Source organism: Channa argus, chromosome 5, assembly GCF_033026475.1.
Source record: "Channa argus isolate prfri chromosome 5, Channa argus male v1.0, whole genome shotgun sequence".
NCBI classification, from domain to species: Eukaryota; Metazoa; Chordata; class Actinopteri; order Anabantiformes; family Channidae; genus Channa; species Channa argus.
Genome location: NC_090201.1, coordinates 21,601,520 through 21,625,561, shown reverse-complemented (window position 1 = coordinate 21,625,561; position 24,042 = coordinate 21,601,520). Strand labels below are relative to the sequence as shown.

The 24,042-nt window shown below is 41.3% G+C and overlaps 2 protein-coding genes across 2 annotated transcripts; both read right to left on the bottom strand.

The window, feature by feature from the left end:
- Nucleotides 1-70: 70 nt before the first annotated feature.
- On the bottom strand, nucleotides 71-5,872 carry LOC137127843 (potassium voltage-gated channel subfamily A member 2). The gene has a single exon (XM_067505308.1). It carries the CDS (start codon nucleotides 5,733-5,735, stop codon nucleotides 4,239-4,241), a length of 1,497 nt encoding a protein of 498 aa, XP_067361409.1. The 5' UTR covers nucleotides 5,736-5,872; the 3' UTR covers nucleotides 71-4,238.
- Nucleotides 5,873-12,999: 7,127 nt separating this feature from the next.
- Nucleotides 13,000-19,769, bottom strand: LOC137128153 (potassium voltage-gated channel subfamily A member 3-like). The gene has a single exon (XM_067505944.1). The coding sequence runs from the start codon at nucleotides 19,352-19,354 to the stop codon at nucleotides 17,801-17,803; it is 1,554 nt and encodes a 517-aa protein (XP_067362045.1). The 5' UTR covers nucleotides 19,355-19,769; the 3' UTR covers nucleotides 13,000-17,800.
- Between the last annotated feature and the right edge of the window lie 4,273 nt (nucleotides 19,770-24,042).

Below are 24,042 nucleotides of genomic sequence, written 5' to 3'. Positions count from 1 at the left end.
GAAGAACACCTCTCAAATATTAGAAATACAAGATTAAAGACACGACACATAAAAAACACACTAAACATGATTTCAGTTGAATTATTACTGGCTTCATTATTGATTATTTTTTCAGAGTTATGATCTTTGAGAGGATTATATGCATTTTTAATTTCACATATTTTTCTTGTCCATAGATTGTCCTTTTTGACTTGTAAAGTGCAGATAATACTACGATTTTAAATCCCAACTTTACATACAGTATATAGTACATGGATTTTTCTCCACCATACATCGGTTACTATTTACATTATTCTCTCACATTTCTTTTCATAGAAAGAAAATCCACTATCCACTGCACCAACATTAATGGATGTTTTCAGGCCTCTATGACACAGGGCGAGGAAGAAGAAGTGAGGTGAACAACTGTACATATTGTTTCAGTGAATGCCACACTATCAGGCTCTGGGTTGAAACAAAGAGAAAAAAAAAAAAAACTGGTTCTCAAACACACACATGCACACAGATTGCATATTGATCATCATGTTTCCTGTATGTATGAGATTCTTTGTTGTTGTTGTTATTGGAGCCTTGTCTCAAAGAGGTGACGTTGCAGTTCAAACAAGCCCGAAGCTCAGGAGGGCTCACGCTCAGCTAATGCGTCAGTGTTTGATGTGTGGCAGCAAAATACTGCAAAAGTGTTTCACTTTTGCTTGAAGGTTTGTTTCAAATGCTCCGCCAGCTCTCAGGATCGACATGTAGCACAAAAGCAAAAAAAAATATTCTGAACTTCAACCTTCTTTACACCCAAAAACTACCAGCTAATATTCAACCGCTGCATAGATTTCTCAGTGTAATCACTGTTGGGCACCCTTCTTATGGAGTGGATTTGCTGGTGGGTCCCTCAGTAGGTGAGAGATATAGAGGCTGTGGTGCTCCCTATAAAGCAATACAAGATCATTTTAACTGGCTGCTGCCACAGAATAAAAATAACTTACAGATTAGATCTGCAGGTAGATGACAATGATTCTACTGGTCTTTGTGCTTTGAACAAAAAAGAAAAAAACAAAACATCAACTACACAGTTTATGAGTTGCTACAGTGAATTTGGCTGAGGTACAGTAATGTGCCCATAACAGATAAATGTTCATGTGTATCTGTACATTTATCGTAAATATCTGCCCAAAAACATTGGATGAAGACATTAACAATGCACTTGCATGCATAGACAAATATTTTTGGTCAGACTGTGTGTTTTTTTCCACATATACAGATACAAATGCAGCTGTACAACCAGGCTAAAACACTGACATTCAGTGGTTCTTTCTCTCTCATACACACACCCGCACCCGCACACACACACACACACACACACACACACACACACACACCCTACAAAGATGTGCATTATCAGATCCACATCAATACTCAATTGCAGATCAATAAGATCTTGGTTGGACTGTGCAGGTCTATAAAGTTTATGTCTTTTTAAAAAAACAAACATGTTCTCCACACAGACTCCTCCACCAAAGCATTGTAGGAATATTGCTAAACATTTTAACTATTATAATGCTCCAATCCACCTTTTTGCTACTCTTGGGAAAGCAACAAATATAACTGCTCCAGTTTGTGTACTAAAAATCATTTCAAGATACATGAAAGCAAACACGGAATAGGACTGAGAGACGACTTCAGAAGCCTCATGTCAGGCAGTTGGACGAGGCATCCTGAGCACATATTGGCAGCGATGGCATTTAAACATTTTGCTACTGCAGGTTAAAGACTGTAGTGAGCAGAATGAACCACTAAGAATAAATGTACATCCTGGCATGACAGAATTCATTTAAACAGTTCCTGCTACAAACCTCTTCCCACTCCATCACCTTTCTAATTACCACGACATCTGTGAAAAGATGGAGAAAGGCAAGAGACTCAGGAGTGAAGTTAGAGGACCCCTAGGTTAGCCAATATCTGCTACACTGCTGCTAATTATCACTTCCCATATTGACGTTACTGCCTTTGACTGTTACCTTGGCAGTGTTGAGCAAACGGTGAAAAATCTCAGCTGGACACGATCCTAGAATCAGAACCTGATTACTGATTTGATGCCAGCTTTTAAAGACAGATTGCCCTTCTGGCATCAAACACTTTCTCAGAGGATAGTCATTTATATTCTGACCAATTTGATGCCAGTAAAGGCTTTCTGGTGTGAAAATTTGCCCAGGGATGATGCAGTTTTGAACCCTGCCTTTCCATGATTTCTTCACCGAAGGCAGTTTTGAAATAAGTGAAGCAAGCTTCTAGTGTTTAAATCCAGGAAGTGTGTCAAATTTGCTGGAAAACCCACCAGGAAAGAAAATGCTTTTGAAATGGCTAGTAAGAGTGAGTCTTTGGAACCCTGGACCGACTCTGAAACAGGAGAACATGGAACATAGATTGCTTAGAAAAATGATAATTACGATTAAAACTAAAAACATGTCACAGATTTGTGCATTGTGGAAAGGCTCTGGATTTTTTTCTTAAACATTACTATTTTAAGTTTTTGTTTCTAACTTTCATAAAAGTAGATGTGAAATGTGTATTATATATGTGTTCTGTCTGTATACATATATTTTCATATATATATTTAGAAGAAATAAATATATCTATTGCAATAATTAGACTTTTTGTGTCAGAGGCTTCTTCTTTAACTTTAAACGCATGCTTCTAGGAAGATTTTAAGGTCATGCAACACTAAGATAGTAGCGTAAACCCAGATAAAAGGCAGTTCAGGGGAAGCATTATTCTATACACGAGTCCTTAGAAGTTCCTATTTTGATCGGGAGGATGTGATCATGTGATAAACCTGTGAAGGAGGCAGCAATGCGAGATTATCACATCTGTAACTGAGATTAACGTCCAAAAGTAGAGTGTGAGTTTACGCCTGAAATAATGTTTTCAGCGACGTGGCAAAAGTTAAACTCTTACGTGCTATGTTGATATTTATGAGGAAACCAGATCCTGTTAAATGTAGGATTTGATCTTATGATTATTCCTTAGGAAATCCTCTAACATACAGCCATAGGTACTTGTCCCAGCTACCTGCAGGCATCCTTTATAAAGTGTGGATTTGTATAGAGTAGAAGGCAGTGAACAGACAAATATACATTTGTGTGATGAAGTGAGTGGCAGTTGAGAAACAGGTGGAAATTGTCATTCAGATAAAGATGCCATGCAATAATCTACTGACTACATCTTATACTAACAGCACCTACTTACTGTACCTACCGGCTATCAGTTAAGTCGTGGTTAACCTGCCTATCTACATGAATAAGTACTGTGTGTGTGAACCTGTGAAAAACAAACAAAAACAAGAAGAAACATTCAAGTTGTCCTCAAAGCTCTGCAGTAAGACCAGTTTTGGAAGGGAGAAAGCTTGCATTGCAATACATACAGTAAATGTAAGACCAAAGCAGTGAAAAGTCAAGGCCATTCTCAGTCATTCATCAGATACTGATGTCTACTGGAAAAAAAAGGTGTCGAACCATAAGCTTAGCGCTGACGGCTGTCATTCATCCTTGAAGTAACACGGTGTACTTAACCACCAAACCTCGTCACAAGTCACCCACTGGCCATATCAGCACTGGAGTGGGCTTGCTTCATGCTCACACATCCTCCTATCTCTAAATGGTGTAAGCGTAAGACAGTTTTGTTTTATTGGCTCCAGGAAGCAGCATATGTAGTTCACACGTAGGGCTCTTCAGATATCGCACGGCAGAGCAGTGTGCCTTGCAAAATGAGGGGCTAGTGGACAAGGGCCTAAAGCAGGGTTGTGTTGTGTGGCCATCGTTTCCTTTTTTTTTTTTTTTTGAGCAATAATTAATTTTTTATCTTGTTTTCTCCCTTTTTCCTTTTCTTTATGTGCACTACCATTGGCTACTATTATAAGCAGGAAATGTTTAGTTCTTATTTTCTTAAACAGCCGCACAGACAAAGCCAACTTCATGCAGAAATGCAAAAATTGAAATTACTGTTTGACAGTTATCAGGAGTTTAAGGGCAAGTCCTGACGAGTGAAGACAGGATGAGCGCGGAGTGAGTGAATGGGCTTTGTGATTTTTTAATTTTTTTTCCCACTGTCTATTCTCGTCATTAACACCCTGAATTCTATTGCCTTTATTTTCCAGCACACTTGCAGTGGTAGGCCGTACACCTGTCCTTTTATGTTGCACAGCTCCACATTTCCCAGTAACTTGTGAAAAGGAGGAAACTGGCAGATGACTACACGTCTGTGAGCATTTTGGTGATGTTTACGTAGTTTGTGTTGGCCAGCGTGCAGTTGGCCGTCTTGAGGTTCTCCTCCTGAAAGTCCTCATTGCTGTTGTTAACAGCCTCTTGGATCTCCATGTAGTCCGATTTACTGATGGTGGAGCCGCTCCGGCTCTTCTTCAGCTCCTCGGTCGAATCGGCTTTGGGCACGTTGACCTGCAGATATTGCGCCTGTTCTTCACCCTCTGTCTCACGGTGATAGAAGTAGTTGAAGTTGGACACAATGACAGGCACAGGCAAGGCAATGGTCAGCACACCTGCAATGGCACAGAGGGAACCCACAATCTTGCCACCGATTGTAGTTGGGACCATATCACCATAGCCGACAGTTGTCATGGACACCACAGCCCACCAAAAGGCATCTGGGATGCTTTCGAACTGGGACTCGGGCTCGTCCGCTTCAGCAAAGTAGACAGCGCTGGAGAAGAGGATGACCCCTATGAAAAGGAAGAAAATGAGCAGTCCAAGCTCTCTCATGCTGGCTTTCAGGGTCTGACCCAAAATCTGAAGCCCCTTGGAGTGACGGGAGAGCTTGAAAATTCTGAAGACTCGTACTAAACGTATGACCCTGAGAATGGCTAAGGACATGGCTTGCTGACCTGGTGGACCATCCTCTGGTCTGTCTGCCAGCTCTGTGCCAAGAGTAATGAAGTACGGGATGATGGCAACAATATCAATAATGTTCATTATATTACCAAAAAATCCTGCTTTGCTGGGGCAGGCGAAGAAGCGCACCAGAAACTCAAAGGAGAACCATATAATGCAAAGCGTCTCCAGGATAAAGAAGGGATCAGTGAAGTAGGTGGATGTGTAGCTGATGATTGTGGAGTTTGTCTCAGGGGAAAAAACCTTTGCATGAGACTTGTGCATGTCATCCTCATCATTGCGAAAAATGGGGAGGGTCTCCAAGCAGAAACTAACTATAGATATCAGGATGACCATGACCGAGATTATGGCAATAATCCTAGCAGGACCTGAGCTCTCTGGGTACTCGAACAGCAGCCACACCTGTCTCTGAAACTCATTATCAGGAAGAGGACGCTCTTCCTCCTTGATAAAACCCTCATCTTCTCTGAACATCTCGATAGCCTCCTCACCCAGCTCATAAAAGCGAATCTCCTCTGAGAAAATATCAAGAGTGACATTGACCGGTCTTCTTAGCCGGCCCCCTGATTGGTAGTAGTACAATATGGCATCGAAGCTGGGTCTGTTCCTATCGAAAAAGTACTCATTCCTCAGTGGGTCAAAGTACCGCATCCTCTTTTTGGGGTCCCCCAGTAGAGTTTCTGGGAACTGCGAGAGGGTTTTAAGTTGGGTCTCAAAGCGCAGCCCTGAGATGTTGATGACTACCCTCTCACAACACTCATGGTCGGCCTCCGGGTCGTAGTCCTGCGGGTGTCCCGGGTGTGCAGCCGCCTCATCGGAGGGGTCGCCAGTGGCCACAGTCATTCTGCAGGGGGAGGAGGCCTGCACTTTTCAGTGAGTCTGGGTCCTGCAGCTTCGAGCACTGCAGGCAGGAGCCGGGAGAGGGAGGGGGCTCAACACCGTAAAGACCTGAAGGCCACAGGATGTCACCTAAGATGTGACTGCAGGTAGGACAGATAGAGCAAAGACAGACAGCAAGGTCAGACAAACCTGAGACATGATTCAGCACTCAACACAGCTTCCAATCGGTGCAAAGAGATCAGAGATGTTCTTCAGCTTGGAGATCAAACAACTCAAAATAGATACAAAATGAAGCCACCTTCTGAAGCAGTGTCACAAGATTCAATATGAGTTATGCAAATTTACACTGTTGCGAGAAGCCAGTCCATGCAAACATGAATCAGCTAATGGAAACTTGAGGCTGACACTACTGCTCCTGACTTTGGCAAATTAATATGCAAATAAGCTACCCGCCTTGCATATAAATTGATTCAATGCAGGTAAAAGTTGGGGGCTAACCTGCATACGAAACATATAGGGAAAACATATGAATTAGGACACTGATCGGCAGCAATGGACAAAATCTACTAAAATGAATGGGACTACCTTGTGCAGTGAAGCCATGCATGAATATGCCAATGCAGTAGGCACCAAATTCATACAGGCAGCATCCTGTCTAGAATATCATAGAAAACCACTGCAGTCTCAACACAAATGTAAAGAGAGCCTTTACATTTTACTGCAGCAAGCACACAAACACTTCATACTGACTGACTTCAGTTTAGTTTTGTTGGAGCATTTAGTCCTGAAATGGTGCCTGTCTCTGAAATATTCAAAAACACCTATAAATAATTTATCCGTAGAAGGAAATAGGTTCCAGCTGAAAAAACTGTATCTGCTCTCTGCATCATCTCCATCCACCAAATCACATCCTTATGAAACAACATGAAACAAATTCATAACTGCATATGCATTGGGCACGTTTTCAGGTGAAGTGCAAATGAGTGCATTAACTGTAAAATGGCACGGGCTAAAATCAGGTTCAATCCAAGTCAGAGATGGTGAGTAAACGTGAGATGATTTTATCTTTATTTCATACATACCTGCAGACATCTTCATATGTGGATGTGAGTTTATGCTCCTGCTGTTACAATCGTATCAGGAAGGTTAAAAACCAGGTGCAACGATCAGATATTCTGCCTTCAGATAGGGTAAAACAAAAAAAAAATATTTCCAATTCGGGACAGGCGATGAAATTCACCTCATGTTGTCTGCAGCATCCTCGCCGTGTACACCGGGTACAGTATGTGCGGGTGTGTCCTCGCTTTCCCCTCCCCGGCTTCTTTCCTCCGGGTAGGCTGTCGTGGGATGGCGATTGGCAAAAAGGGAGGAGGGAACCGATAAAGGAGGTGCTGGTGCTTCCCTTAATAACCAAAGGTGCTGGGATCAGCAGAAAGATCTGCCTCCACTGCCTCGCCTCCAGTGTGTGTGTGTGTGTAAGGAGCGGTGGCTGCATACAGCCGCAAAAGGTAAATGGTCCTGATAAGGTGCTCAGAGAGGCAACATCTGCAAAGAGCAAAAAACGACGAGAGGAGGAGGACGACGGAGGGAGTGGTGAAAACACATAATCTTATTACTACAATTTAATAATTAGACGCGTTCGGGGATGTATCTGTAATGAATTGAGTTCAACCAGAGAAATGTAATCTACCCAGTCAATTCCCAGTTTTATTTCTTTGGAGGCATGCGCTGCCACATAAAACAGCATCTCGACGATAATCCAGTGGCCGTGCTGCAGATCTGCTCAGGCAGGGTTTGGTGCACAGACACTTCTGTGAGTCGCCCAGTAGCCTACATGGTGTCTTCAGATACTGACTTGAAACGACATGCATGAAAGAATCGCCCTACGTGGTGTGCGAGAAGATTATGCAATTTCACCGAATCCCCCCCAACACACACACACACACACACACACATATCTGAAAAAGGCCTTTATGGGTCCTGCGTGGTGTCAGCTAGGAAAGAGGTGGGTAAGTGAAAGAAACATTTCAACATTTGTTGGTGAAATGTTTCTGCTGGGCTGGTACATGAAGCTCAGTCCAACCTGAAGTCGGGCATTGCTATGCATACCAAGAAACGTGCTGGTGAAGGAGAAGGAGAGACGGGGGAAAGGCGTTCTCCATCCGCACTGTAGCCTACCACTCCTTACCTTATCTGCAGTGTGGACAATTTAAAGGGGCACACATCTCCAGCACTGTTCAACAGGACTACAGCTGGTCAGTTCAAGACGGCATTATGAGAAGTACTCAGACAGACAAACACTGTGATTGCTTTACTGTTCCATTCCACACTCACTGGCCACTTCATTAGGTACACCTGTACAATCTAATGCAATCCAGTGCAGCAGCTTTGCCATGAATTCTACTATTACAATGTTTTGGCCATATACATGGAACGCAAGTGCCAAGAAAAGTTTTTTGAGAAGACATTCAGCTTTATTTTCTGAGCTTTTTGTGAAATTATTAACATCTACATCTGCAACAACAATCGCACCTTGTAATTCATTTTATGTTCGTGCACAGCTGCTCAAATTGTAATCTTTTCTGGCAACAAGCTTCATTAAAAATGCATGGGTGGGTGCCTAAAATAGAGCAAAAGCTCCATCACTGTGCCCTGCTATAATCACAATGAAGAACAAACCAATCAATAGTTTCCCCCAATATCAATACTGGAACTGGAAATCAAAGCATGGTGGTCAGACGTGACCTCCAGCGAAGCCCAAGGTCAGCAGGACTCCCCTGTTCATGGAAGACAGGTAGGTGAACAGGAACAAAATGGGGGAAGGGGGATCCCTTCTGTCTGTAAGTCTGCTGCCACACATGGGGATACCTCTCACTATCTCTTAATGGCTTTCCCAGGTTCCTCATGACAGCACAGCCATTATTTATGAGCTGAAGGCCTGTTACAAAAGACTGTTAATGCAGCCATTAAAGCTTAGTTCACTTCACTTTAGCTGGTGTGGTTTAATTAAAAGCAAATCATGCCAGTGCCCGAAAATCTTGTCCGTGTTTTAATCATTTGAGGGTATGAAAATGGGTGGTTGTGTAATTTGGCAGACGAGGGTGCGAATGCTGAATTTGTTTCCAAGAGGTATTGATTTCACGACTGGTCTCCTCGTCTCTCTGTCAGATGTTGTTTTGGCACCAGAACAGGAAGTAGAGAAGATGAATTTGAGGACAGAGAAACGGAAGGGGCATTAATATTAACTGACAGGTCGTTTCTTCCCTCGCTGTTGTTGAATCCCTTCCTGCTGCTTTTATGTTCTGAGGTTAATGGTCATCACATGCAGTTAGAGGGATGCCATCATCTTGTGTTAATCCAATAAAAAATGACCTGACCCAACCTGTCCTACCAGAACATCAGCTGCACCAGGGGATTTTCACCAGTAAGTCTACGATTAGCAGTTGGTACTGACTGAAAGAAAAACATTTTACAGCACCTTAGTTTAAGATATATAAACACATTTTAATGCAGAATTTGCCATAAAAACAGCATTGAATCAATATCACTTTGAAGTCACAGACTGAAAATGGTATGACATCTTAACAAAGATCATAGATGTGATGAGATAAATGCTATAGATCTATAACACTATAGACCATTAAAAGGCCTCTGTTTTGCAAAAAACTTAAATACAAATATTTGAACATAAAAAAAAAATGTTTCTGATTAGACAGTTGAAACCAGCTTTCCAACAATTAGTACCAAATGTCCCAGACCCCCAGGCTCTCCTTATGCCAGTTGCTTTTTGGATTTGAATGGATTAAAAATCTATGAGAAAATTTGTAGAATGTATATTAGAATTTACTTAGCAATGTTTTAAATGGTTGTTTACTGGAAAAATACCAGTCAGTGGCCAGTGTGTTTTAGATTAGTCCCTGGAGTGCATGGCTTCTTTTATGAACACTGGAGGTCTATTTGTACCTCAGCATGCACGCACACACACACACACACACACACACACACACAATAACCTCAGTAACCTCAGTAACCTTACCAATAAAAGGGTAAACAATTCCAACATGTCTCAACTTCAAGACTGCACTTCTTCACAAGCTAAATGCTAAATGACTGCTTTACTGATGACATAAAGCTACATTTCATGTAGCTTTATGTCATCAGCTCAGTCATAAAGCTGAATCATAAAGCCACATATCATGTAGCTTTATGATTGATTTATGATTCTTCATTAGTGAATTCTCTCATGCTAAATTATCACCACATTTAATGTAATCTTACACCAAATAATCTCATAATGTTTATTCTGCCAATTTTCTATTTTCTGTCGTGTTTTATTTTCACTCCTCTGGGTATCTAGCAATCCCAAAATCTCACTGCTAAACACTGTTTTCCAATGCATCTTCACTGAGACTCAATTTATTTAACCCTCTGGGAGATGAGTCATTACAGCATCACTGCTCAGGCGAAAGAAACTGAGTTGCCCTGCTAAAGAGGCCAGGTTATACACACAACAATGGGCAAACACCAGTAAAGAAAAGACATTTAGGCACAGAAATATATAGCAATGCAGCACCATTGTCCTTTTTCTGTCCCTGGAACAGTACACCTGATGCAGAGACGAAAAGAGAGGAAAATAAAGAGGAGAATGACAGGGAGGAGAGAGTGCTGTACACAAACAGTAGATAGAGAAGAAAAAAGGGTGGAGAAGAGAGTCGTGCTCGTCAGATTGAGGCCCAGCAGGATGAGGACAGATGCTGGACAAGAGCCAGACACCAGGAGAGACACAAGGACACTGGCCCACTGCGGTACCCTGCCAAGCTGCATCTCTCTGTGACGGATAACCTCACAAAAATCCACACACACACACTCCCCCTCCATGTGTTTATAATCAAATCTTACGGGTTTATAGGGAACTAGTTGCCGCTTGTAAACCTTTTCAAAATGGTACCAGTTAGCTGCATTAATGCATGATGTTCGGCAGAAGTTACAAAACACACTGTCTAGCTGAAACAAAACACCTTTACATTTTATATAGATGCACTGTACTTCATGTGTCATTTGTACTGACAGCAGTAACATGACAAAGAAAAGAATCTTTGCTGCATTCAGCTCAGTGAGCTCTCCTGACACTGAAGAGAAGGACCATGAGTCAGTCAGTGTTACTGTTGCAGGGATGTCCTTATGCTGCACTATACTGTACAATGTGTCTGCATGAGTGAGTGAAATTTAAGTCAGTGCGCTTGCTTCAGGAACACAGGGTTGTGTTTCACCAAGGTCATACTTGACACAAAGATGCCTTTTGTATAAGGGTGAGAGAATCGAAATTAAATAGGACTGTCTTCAGATGTGAGCTCTTTGTATACACAGAAGCTTCTAAAACGCAAAGTTTTTACCTCATTCACTGCATGCATCAGTGAATTATCGCAGAATGTTGCTCCCACCACGAATGTTTTTAGCAAAAGACAGGTTTTGCTTCATTTGCACTTGTTAGAAACTGAATGACATGATGTGTAAGCAGCGCTACACAGTCAGGTGTTTTGCAATATTTCAGTAAGAATAAGCTGCAGTTTTTTTCCCTTTAGCACAGAATCACTGTGTGGGATTTACAGTGACAGCTACTGTGTCACTGTTATGATGCAATGCTGGGTTTCCTAGTGACTCAAAGAACCAAAATATTTGCAGTTGACACCATTGTGACTCACAGGACTCTTGAGGGACGAGCCAGGGTTACACAGTTTCCAGGGCCACAAGGCCTTAAAACTACAACCTCAGACATCTGACTGCCTTCCTAAAAATATTAACCCCGCCTGTCAAGGACAAGATAAAGAGCCTCCAGAATTTGCCTAAAAGCACATGTTTTAAAAGAAAGGGTCCAAAGTCAGCACTGTCACTGTAGTTGCGCGACTCTTTTGCACAGACTCATTTGGTTGCTACGGAGACACTCTCTGGGGGCCACAATGGGAGGAGGCTGGGCAGTGACATCACGCGTACAGTGTGGCTGGTGCCACTGGGATATTTCAGGTGAAGTTGCAGCACGATTACTAAGCACTTTACATCCTCCTGCAGTCACCTGCAGTCACCTGCATTCATTAAGGAGGAATTAGTGTCAGAAATGTGAAATATTATTTCCCTTGTTTTCACAGTTCCACGCCCAAGACATGTTTTCCTGCATATGGTACTGTTGTCTGAAACTGCTTTTATGGTTGGCTGCTGTGTGTTTGTGTGTGTGTGTGCAGTCTGTGACATGATTTCTTGGCTTTCCTTTGTCTCACTGAAAGCCCAGAACACTGGCTCTTGATGCAGAAGAATGAACTTTATGAATAGCCCCCAGAGTGCCATTACATGTTCTCCAAAGAGCAGATGGATGAATGGCACCCAGAGAAATAATGGCAATATGTTTCATGCTTTCTATTTTTGGCAGCACTGAGTTACAGTTTTGGGGCAAATACTGTACTACATAAAATATTATCAGAGGAGGAAGAAAAATGTGCAGTGCCGTGAATAGTTGCACCGGATGCAGCGGCTGCCATTTCTTTTTCCATTCACCAATGTGTCATGAACATGATTTGGTGAAGTTCAGGGATGACTAGCAGCACCTCTTCTGGCAGACCATCCCGCATGTTGGCATGCTGGGTGTTACTGGAGGTACAGGCTGCTGCGAGGCATCACTTCTCTCATATGGTGAATGTTGGCATCATGAGGACTGCGAGGAGACGAGACACGAGAGGAAGCGCGGGGTCTCCTCTAGCCCTGATCCTGGGTTTGTATCGTCATGTCTGACTGCAGAAGCAGTGTCAGAAAGGACCAGCTGTGTTTTTCTAGGCCTGTGTGTGTGTGTGTGTGTGTGTGTGTGTGTGTGTGTGTGTGTGTGTGTGTGTGTGTGTGTGTGTGTGTGTGTGTGTGTGTGTGTGTGTGTATTTGTACATCATGCACACAAAGCCATGTATGTGAATGGCTTCTCTCAGACTTGCATGAATGCATGGTACATCCTTTCCCGTAGTTTCTGTTTTACAATGACCAGAAACCCTCCGCTGAGTGCATTCAGCCATACCAGCTGTGACCGTCTTACAACTGTGAGCACTAAGCAGCGTGCTCATTCACATACACACAAGCACAGCAACAGCAAAACGACTACATATTACATTAAAAATGGGCAGATGCACACATATGAAAGCCATGTTACAGCATCTTGCTTGGAAGCTTTTTTTAATACTGTGCTGGATTCTATGTGGAATCTGTTTAAGTCTACAGTAACAAGAAGGTCTGGTGTCCTGTAACTACAGCTGGGTAACATTTTATATATACATTTTCAGTACTTTGGTAGTCATGTATGCGTTACATACATTGGGGGTCAATAAGGTAGTTAAAATATTGTTACTTTGAAAACATTCATTTTTACAGTACATTGTTTAAAACAACAATGAAAATTTACAAAACAAAATAAATTGTCTAGTTTTATCAAAATAGTCAATAAAAAAAAATCAAAAAATAAATAAAACGTACTATATTCAGGAATTACCAATATATATGAAATATGAAAAATATAATAACAGATATGGTTTGTGGAACAAGGTGAAAACAAAACAATGACTTCACTTTAGAGACTTACAAACATTTGCTTATTGACACCTATAGCACAGAAAAAGAACCCTCATATTACATTTAGATACAACTTTCTGGTGAAATTAAGTCCAATATTTAATGTTCCTTTTAACTTGTTTGGATCCATAATTCTCTGAGGAAAATATTTGGCTCTTTGGCTACAAGATTTTGCTAAACTGTAGCTTTGAATGTCATTTGGAGCTGGGCAGAGGCTGTGCAATGAAAACAGTCTGGAAATAAGATCGGAAAGAGCAGTATTACAAATAAAAATATTTATTGGTGCAGGTTTAATGCCAGATTCTGATACATGATGCTATCAACTTTCATTGATAGAAAAGACATAACATAGCCACAAATCTATAAAAGAGTTTTCTTGGTGATTCATTTTGCATAATCAGCTTCTTGAAAACCTTAAAATAAAACACACAAATAACAAGCTATGATATGATAAGCTGTTTTATTAATTTAAAGAAAAGCAACATTCATCAGGACTAACGAGTTTACCTCTAATGTGATCCTTACGTCTCAACAAGATCAGTTTAACTGCAGGTGTCGAGATCTGGAAGAGTTGATTAACAGCACCGCATAACTTGCAGGCGTTTTCATTTTCCCCTGGTTAAAAATACATTAGAGAGGGACTTTATTTCCCGTAGAGGAGACACAAAGAACAAAGCAACTCAGCAGATCTGAGGCAGAGCACCTGGAGCTGTGGGCTGCAGGAGTGAGGTCTTTGTAGCTCTGCATGTAAAACTGAATATTCAGCAATGTGGACAAAAGGTAAACGTGTGAAACTCACTTCAAAACTTCTTCTGGTTGAAATTATGCTGTCTGAATGATCATATTATGTGTCCGTTTACATAAATCATAATTTAGCTTCTCTTCTTCAAATGTTTACCTCTTTCTTAAATGCTTTGTTTCTGTGTGGAATCTAATTTGTAGAAGAAATGAGCCTTTGTATACACAAGTCAAATGTGGACCACATGTAACTCAAACAGGCAGTTTTAATCAAGGTTGACAGTTAAAATCACTGTCATTACGACCAAACAAATATGCAGCCATACCTAAACTTAGCCAAATTATTTTCAAAACAAATCTCTAAAATAAAGAGCAGGTTACATGATAACCATTCTTCTTCCCTATTGTCCACTTTATTTTGTGTATAGATCAACTCCGTGTTGCTACAAAGGTACCTTTACTGCTAAACACATCTGAGGTATCCAGCCAAGAAGTCCATTTCTGTGTAAGTAATGAGAATTGTTTCTCTCTCTGGCCCACAAACTGTAATTCCCTTCGTCTCATGGGATGCAAAAAATAAAAATTAGGGGTCACAGAAAAGGCTCTAGGTAAAATTTTAAGGTAGTTTCCAGACCTACAGGACAAATCCCAGTTGAAAAGGATGTACAGGAATTGCTTTAAACCCTTTCACTCCATCCACCCCCGAACCCCCACCGCAGCCCACTATGACTGAATAAACAAATACACTCAGTGGTCTTTTTATTTAGATATAACTGTACAGCTGAATCCAATCAGTAAGTGTAAAGTCATAAAGCTTACATTTATGACAAGCTCATGTTAGTGGTGATGTTGTTCATTATATTCAGATTTCTCTTCAATATTCTGACCATAAATCATGATTTTAAAATGATAAAGCATATCTTATTATGAATCTCATAACAGCACATTAATCAGATTTTTTGAATTATATTAGATTGTACCTAATAAAGTGGCCAGTGAGTGAGCTGTACTATGTCATTTCCAAACAAGTGAATGCACCCTGTGTGTCATCCACACCAGAGAAGCTGAACGTCTGTTGACCATTAAAACAAATAAAAAGGAATCCAAACGGACAAACTGCATTTAACCAAGATTTACAGGTGAGGTCATCGAACAGAACGAAAGGAGTAAATCGCTGAAACACCAAGCTGATAAAACAACGTTAGGCGGTGTGTTGAGTTGTTAAAGCAAGTCCACTTGTTCAAGGTACGAAATCAGGACAAAACATGGACTAAAGTAGAATTTCTGTACCGTCCCACCAACATCATTTCAAAGCCAATAAATTCCCTCTCTTCCAGACTTGATATTGGCAACACCAAGTTCCCCTATTTAACTGATAATCAGTTTACAAAAAGCGAATAAATACTTACTAATCAGTTTATAAGGGATATTTTAATTGTATTTGTTATCATTTATCTGTATCATTCAATATCTGTTTGTACAGACGCCTCCACTTGGTGCAACCAGGAGGAGGTAAAATATCAGACACTTATATCTGCTTTCAACAACATTTCAGGGCTTAAACTATATACTAGATAGTAAACGCTAAAAAAGGGGGGGGAGGGGCTTAAAATAAATAATGGCTTTTCCGTCGACTAAGCTGGAGTTAGATCTCATGGCCCAGCAGTAATAACTGAGCTGCTCCACTAGAGGACAGCACTGGACTATTTTCAGTGATGGCGCCTCTGTGACGGTCCAACCACCGCAGCGTGAAATCAAGCATGATTAAACTTCAGATTCAGATTAGCAGCTTTACAAGCACAACTTTGCTATTAAATGATAAAAGAAAAAGCTCCAATAAAAAGTTCCTTTTCATGTTTGAATGGTGCACACATTTCTGATAATTGAACACAGATAACAAAGGACCCTAATTACTCCACAAAAATAAATCTTTCAGATCAATCAGAACACCATTAACTATTTAACTGTTTTTAATGACCAACTCATTGTTTCTAATTGTTTTTCAAGCAAAGACACCAAATCACAGCTTCTCCATTATGAAACTTTATTGCTTTTCTCTGGTTCATTATAAACTAAACACCTTTGTGTTTGGGGCTGTTGTAATAGGACAAAACAAGACACTGGTCATACTGAATACGTTAAAAATATAACACACATTTTAACTCATTCAACTATAGAAAATAACAAGTATATTCATCAATACTGCAAACCACTGTTGGCTGCATTCCCAAAAATAATAAAGCTATATTTGTAATTCTGATCATTCTGAGCAGCTCTTGTACATTGTGCAAGTCGGCGTGATACATGAAGAGGACGTTCAGGCCTGTAATTAGTTTTCAATAGACTCCTTTGAGTTTTGCCGTCTGTTTGTTCCCATCATTTCAGTTCTCAGCGACTTTGTACTAAAAGCACACGTGTGAGCATCTGCTGGAGGGGATGAAAGGTATCTGACGTCAGACCTAGTTGGCATGCCAACTCAGAGAATGGAGCTCACATCTAAAAAACAGCAGCTGAGGTGGTTTTATAGAGAAAGGAAACAAAGGCTGCACTGATGTGACCGCCTTTCTATGATATTCAGATTTCTACATTCTCCTCCCAATGCATTTCCTGAATCTACGGGGAGTTAACTTCATCTGCAGAACTCACAGTACTGACTGTTTCTCGTTCACAAAATCCCATTCGGGGAAACTCTTTAGCTACTAAACTCCAGTTGTTTAACGATGATAAAATTCATGCATCGACAGCAGTTGCCACTTTATTCCCCCTCCGAGGACAAGCGCGAAAATAAAGCAAAGTTGGAAAGTCTTGTGAAAATGCGACACTGTGCCATGACGACGTTGGAGGGGGTTACCCAGGAAACCACCGTAGTCATGGCGACTGCATCACAAGGCGGGTCCAGTTGACAGGAGGCGGGACGTGCCGCACGTTCCCCCTCCTTTTACTCGGCACAAACACATTTTTATCACACCTTATAAAACTTATTTTACTCCCTGCGCTAAATGGACAATTTCTTAAATAATATTTAATATTTTTCAAAAGATTAAAATGACATTCTGAGCCAAAATCACTTAACTTCCATTTTATTCAATGTAGGCTCTTTAGGCAGCTCTGAATAAAAATACAACTTTACGAAAAGCTCAACTTTATAATTTATGATAAATGTTACCATCTTACATCCCTCTGCGACTGATTACCTGAATTCTAGTATGAAAAGTCAGAATCCAGCATCTCAGCTCATGACCTAAACAGACATTTGGCTTTATAAATTATAGTGTACTTATTACACTACTGGATACTGAAGGTTTTCGTTCCACAAAGCACAGGACGTCTTGGATGGACGGACAGATGCAGTATTGTGGCTATATGCTACACGTGAATCCCAGGCATGAACACCACCGACTTTCGCATTATAACATCAAGATATGCAGGCGTGTGCAGTGTGAGACTATACACTGGAGAATCTCTGTTTTAACAAGTCACAACTTCGACAGCATGGACCAAAATGTTTTAGATCATATTAATACTTCTTGGTCGCTTAGAAATACTCAAAACATACGAGTTTATACTGGAAACGAGTATATTCATAATTTAAAAAAAGATAAATTACTTGTTAAAACTGACATTTACGCAGCGTTCATCCACGGATATGGACGCACACATTACGACTGGTTATATAAAAATATTAAAGCTACTATCCTTCATGCTCCATAAATGATCCGCTTTGGGTTGATTTACACGTCTGTGAAGATCTTTTTGACGTTCACGCAGTTCTGGTTATTTTCGGTGGAGAAGTTGGGCTGTTTGAACGCACTGTTGATGCCCTCCTCTAACACCACGTACTCGGACTTGCTGAGAGAAGAGGAGCTGCACGACTTCCTCAGCTCCCCAGAGGGGAGGTGCTCACAGCTGTCTGCGTTCAGGCACTGCTGGTGCTCCTCTCCATCAGTCTCCCTGTGGTAAAAGTAGTTGAAATTGGACACAATCACTGGCACGGGTAAGGCGATTGTCAGCACGCCTGCTATTGCACACAGCGACCCCACTATTTTGCCACCAATGGTCACAGGATGCATGTCTCCGTATCCGACTGTGGTCATAGTGACAACTGCCCACCAAAACGCATCCGGGATGCTGCTGAAGCTGGACGTGGGGTCGTCTGCTTCAGCAAAGTAAACCGCACTGGAGAAGAGAATAACTCCGATGAAAAGGAAAAATATGAGCAAACCGAGCTCCCTCATGCTGGCTTTTAGGGTCTGTCCCAAAATCTGAAGTCCCTTCGAGTGGCGTGACAGCTTGAAAATACGAAAGACCCTCACCAGTCGGATCACTCTTAGAATTGCGAGGGACATCGCCTGTTGGCTGCCGTTGGTTTGCCTCTCGGCCAGCTCTGTCCCCAAAGTGATGAAGTAGGGGATTATGGCGACGATGTCGATGATATTCATAATGTTTTTGGAGAAGGAAGTTTTGCTTGGGCAGGCAAAAAACCTGACCAGCAACTCGAAAGAGAACCATATGATACACAGGGTCTCAATCACAAAGAAGGGGTCTGTGAACAGGCTTGGCACGTATGGAGCAGTGCCATTGACCGCGGGTGACACTGTGGCTTGATCCCTCTCATCTCGAAATTCCGGCAGAGTCTCCATGCAGAAAATAACAATTGAGATCAAAATAACGAGCACGGAAACGATGGCTATCCCCCTTGCTGGTCCAGAGCTTTCAGGATACTCAAACAAAAGCCAAACCTGTTTTTGGAAATCGTTGTGAGGCAGTACGCGCTCCTCTTCTTTTATGAAGCCTTCATCCTCTCGGAATTTCTCCATGGCCTCGTCTCCCAACTGATAAAACCGTATTTCCTCAGAGAAAATATCAATGGGGACGTTAACAGGTCTCCTTATGCGCCCTCCCGACTGGTAGTAGTACAGGATGGCATCAAAACTCGGTCTGTTCCTGTCGAAGAAGTACTCGTTCCTCAGCGGGTCAAAGTAGCGCATCCTTTTCCTGGGGTCCCCTAGCAGCGTGTCTGGAAACTGGTTGAAAGTTTTAAGTTGCGTCTCGAAGCGCAAACCCGAAATGTTGATCACCACCCTCTCGCAGCATCCCTGGCGGCTGTGCTCATATCGATCCGCCGACAGGTGAGGCGCCGAGAGCACGGCGGACTCCTCGAGGATGTTTTCCACCGTCATGATGTCCTTCTCCGCCTCAGCATAACCCAGACCGGCAGTCCCGTTGCTGCCCCCGTGCCTGGGCGGCGAAGGCGGCTGGATCACGCTGGACGTTTGGTGATCCATACAGGTGGTTTTTCAGTCTGGAGGGGCAGAGTGTGCCACGCCTCTCAGCCAAAGCCCGCAGCTTTGGAGAGCTGAGGCCGACGCCACACACACCTCATCTCTGCGTATCCACACACCGAAGCGCTGCGGTCTCCTCTGTCTTTTTTATTGTTTTATTTTTTTTGTTTTTTATATTTCACGTCGACACCAGCCCACGGCGCGGATATGTCTGACATACGTCCACACAAACCCGCCCAATCAGAAATGAACTCTTACTGACGAGCACGCGCATTCACTCAAATGTGAAGGAACAAAAACACTTCCAGCTGATCTGCACCTGTTAGAACCAACTTATATTCTCTCTCTCTCTCTTTATCTCTCTCGGTGAACTCACTCATGGCTCATATCCTTTCATCGTCGTTAGGAGCTGCACGTGTCAGCAGATCAGCTCTCTTGTCCTAGTTTGAGTGTTATTTCTCCTCAACCCCGAAATGGCAAAGATCAATTACTTCATACACAAAAGTAAAAGAAAAAATATATTACATGGAGGTAACATTCTGCTCTATATCTTTTGACAAAAAAATAGGTAATGTCATTAATTATTAGTTCATACTTTCCCCACAAACATGATACCAAAACCAAAATTCTACATTTTTCTATCAAGTCTGTTATCTCTTGTTTGGTGAGGGGGTGTTGCTCTCCATGGTGCTGAAAACAGCGCGCGAGCCAGCCTGTAAATCAACGCGCGCTCTCCAGACCAAATGACTTGAGTGTCGAGCAGAGTTTTTGCACGTGCACGGCCCGCGATGCTTTTCCAGATGTTGTTGCTGCAGAAGCCTCGGGATCAATCACCTCATTTCAGCTCTAAGTAAAACCAACTCGTTTCCGCCGTGTGGTGATTGAATCGCTTGTCAGCCTTTGTTACAGCGGCGATTACTGACGGAAAGTGTCGTCAGTGTCGTCTGTTATTCAAATTGACAGGCTTCATCAAAGCGTCTGTCACCGTCTTCGCTTCCAGGTACAAATGCACCAAACATCACACGAGAGACGAGGCTAATGCACAATTTGCTTTGTTTTTATTTTTACTGTGACATTCGAGGTTTTCCTTTAAACATGGAAAAGTTAAAGCAAAGTCTCTCCTGCAAATATGGCAACATCTAGTACTTAACCCATGATCAGAAACCCCTCTAAAAGCACAGGACAGTCAGCTATTAAATTAAATTACATACATTTAATAGCTTATGTCTAAAAAGTTAAAAGAAAACAAAAAACACCAGGGCTAGAAATAAATGGAGTACAATTGTGGGATCTAACTGTTTGGATGCTAAATAAAGAACCACAGTAGTCAAACCAGAAAGAAAACCTGAAAGTAATGCACAGACCTGTTGGACCTGATGCCATGAATTTAGAAACACTGAAGCCTGGAGAAACAACTGTACACACACATCCTCCTAAACATTTGAAAGTATTCTAAAGTAAATTGAAACTTTTCATTTCTATTTCTCTCACTACACAAGTGTGCACTGCCACTTCCACATCACATCGTTGGTGACTCGGTCCTCCACGTTTGTGTCACTCTTCTTTCTGCAGCCCAGAGGTGAAGTGGCTTTTCCCACTTCTTCAAATCTGAGTCTCTTCCTGTTTGCCACACAGCTTGAAACCTCTACCTCTTCCTAATTCACACAGTAACAGCAGTGGGCAAGCACTGCCATACAGCCAAAACAATAAAAGGATGAGAAAATGCAATTAAGCTAAAAGTCTATTTCTACATTTTTCTCGGCAGTGGACAAATTAAGATTGCAGATCTTCATGTTTGCCCAAACAGGATGGAAATTTTTGATTAATGATAATATTGAAGAAAGTACATACAACTTAAAAATCTGTTTGCCCGATGCCGTTTAAGTGAGAGGCTCCAATGACCTGAGGTTTTAGAGCAGAGACAATGAGGCAATAAATCATTTACTCAATTGACAGAAAATGAATCTACAACTACATAGATAATTAAACTTTTAAGTAATCATTACGCTTGACTGCCAACCATTTCCTGCCTCCAGCTTTCTCAGTGTGATTATTTTGCCTCTTTCCCTGTTTCATCTTATTGCAAATGGAATATGTTTTTCTAACTTTTAGTCAGACAAAATGAGACATCTGACCTCATCGGAGAAATGGTCTTGTAGAATTTTTCTTGGTTGACTTTTGCATAAATCACATGTTTTAAATCCTACTTTTTTGAAATTCACATTGCTCTGGTCAGAGCTGTTTAAACAGCTTATAATTACAATATCATGGTGATACAAGGTATTTTTAAAGCAAGCATTTTAAACTGACCTTAAAACTATTCATCTTGGGACTAAAGATAGATTTTTAGTACAGGTTTTGATTATCTCGTCTGTCTGAGATGACAGAGTTGAGCATATATCCATATAAAGAGGATAAACATGAAAAAATAATCCTCTGTACTGAGAAAAAACACATTGCTATTAACCTCCCAGTAGTTGCATGTCAGTAAGCATGGGAGGTTTTGTCTGGGTTTTCATCTCCATGGCAACAAAACATCAAGCGTTTTGAATAGAGAAAAGGAGTTAAGTTGAAGAAGTTGCATAATTTCCGGTCCAACTCGTGCAGGAGCAAGTAGACCAGAGACTACTTTTCACATTCCCACTGAGAAATAAACACGTTACGAATCCGAATTAAGAGGAACTACAATGTTGTGTGTGTGTGTGTTTGTGCGTGTGTGTTGACTGCAAACCCACTTATAAACGCACAAGAATCAGCCCAACAAAAGGGTCAGATGTTAAGCTTAGATGCTGTGCAGAAGAGAGCTCATGGCTATAACACCCCCCTGCTCCCTGCCTGTTGTCCTTTCTTCTTTTGTCAATTCACTTTTCTATCCAACCAAATAGATGAAAAAACATTGATTTAAATTCTTCTAGGCCATGTAAGCAGTATTTACACTTGAAAACACGGACTGATTCAAGATTCAAAGGCAATTCTGTTTTGACTTGCTCTACAGCTCTGAGAAAACCGAATAATCAGGGTCGGGAAAAACAATAACTGAGCAGCAGACACTTCTTACGTGAAGTAAAACGTGTTCCTGGTTAAACTGCTTTCAGACTGAATGCATGTGCATCTTCCCATGCCAATAAAGCAAGAGCCAAGACGTCTGGTTTGATATTAAGTCAGTACACAGCAGGTGAATGGTCGTTGTAAACACAACCTGTTTGCCAAACTGTTTCCCTACTGACTTTATGTCCAATCCCACATGCATTCATAAATGCTTCATAGCATTTCTGTTACACAAGGTCATTCAGGCCACATTCTCATCATTTCATAACCCATTCAGTGGGCTGCCTGCTGAGGACAAAACAGGCCTATTGTGTATCCAAACCTCTGGGGCTGAAGCCAGCTAAAGATAGACTTTTTATCAGTCTGGGAAGTTAAGAAAATGACTTCTTAACTCAGGCACAAGATTGAATTTTAAGTGACGTTACAAATGACATTGTTCGCTTGGTCTTCAGGGGGATATAATAATCCCTTTCAATAGATCTTATCAGCATTTCTCATCCTTCAGCAATGTAGTCAGTGTCAGGGAAGAGAGGACTGGTTTCCATCAAAAGTGACAATGCCTGGACTCCTCTGAGTGATGAGGAGCAGGGCAGTTTCTTTCTGTCAGTGCAGTTTGGCTCGCAGGCTCACACTAGATGATCAATAAAGGCAAAGAGAGACCAGCGTCTATCGATCAATCATACATTGGATGTGATCCCAGCCAGGGCAGAATCATTACACATTCACACTGTCCACTGCTATCATGAGTCAAGGTGAAGCCCAAGGTCAGAAATAAGTTGTTTTTGTCACAATTCAAAGGAGCCAAACTGCCGGTAAAGGATTTCTTTGTGACTCCACTCCCAGTAATAAATAATGGGCCATATCTCTTTATTTATTGGACATTTAAAAAGGAACCCCATCACGAAGAAATCACCTTGATTTGTTTAGGAAAAAAGTATACCATTTGTTAAATAGTGTGCTTGAGGTAAATAAAGAAAGATTCAAAATAGGTAATTAAAATATAATTAGGTGTTAATGGTCGCTTGGAAACACCCAATTACAAACAAACTGTGCAAACAGGAAGGTCATGTCACATTGTTAAGAAACAAAACATGACTCCCTATTCTTCAGCAATGTAGATAGAACTCTTATTTACAGTATACAACAAAAAGCTCACCAAAATTTCATTTACAAATCCTGGGCATTTACTCTAATACTGATGTAAGAATTAAAGTTTCACACCTAAAAACCAACCGCAGCAAATGTAAGTTCAACCTTCGGTATTGAAGTTGCATTGCTTAAATTTTTGTGTCCAGTTTTATTGTCTCTTTCTCTCTCTCTCTCTCTAACGGATGATACCAGTCTTGTACAAATCTGTCAACAGATGTTCTGACATTTTCTTCACAGATGATTCTTTACTTTTAGCTTAATTCGCCAACTTCAGAAATTTTCAACTTGTTTTTTATAGCTTTAGTTTAGGACTGTAAACGTAGGTTAATGGTTTTAAACTTCCCTCCAACTTCCCTATATTAAAATATTTCTCGAGTTTTTTCATCATTAGAGTTCAGATGATGTCATCTGGAGGCATTCTTCAGCTACAAGTACAAGGAGATATTTACTGTAGGGAAATCAGAGGGAACTTTAATGGCATTAATTTACTACTA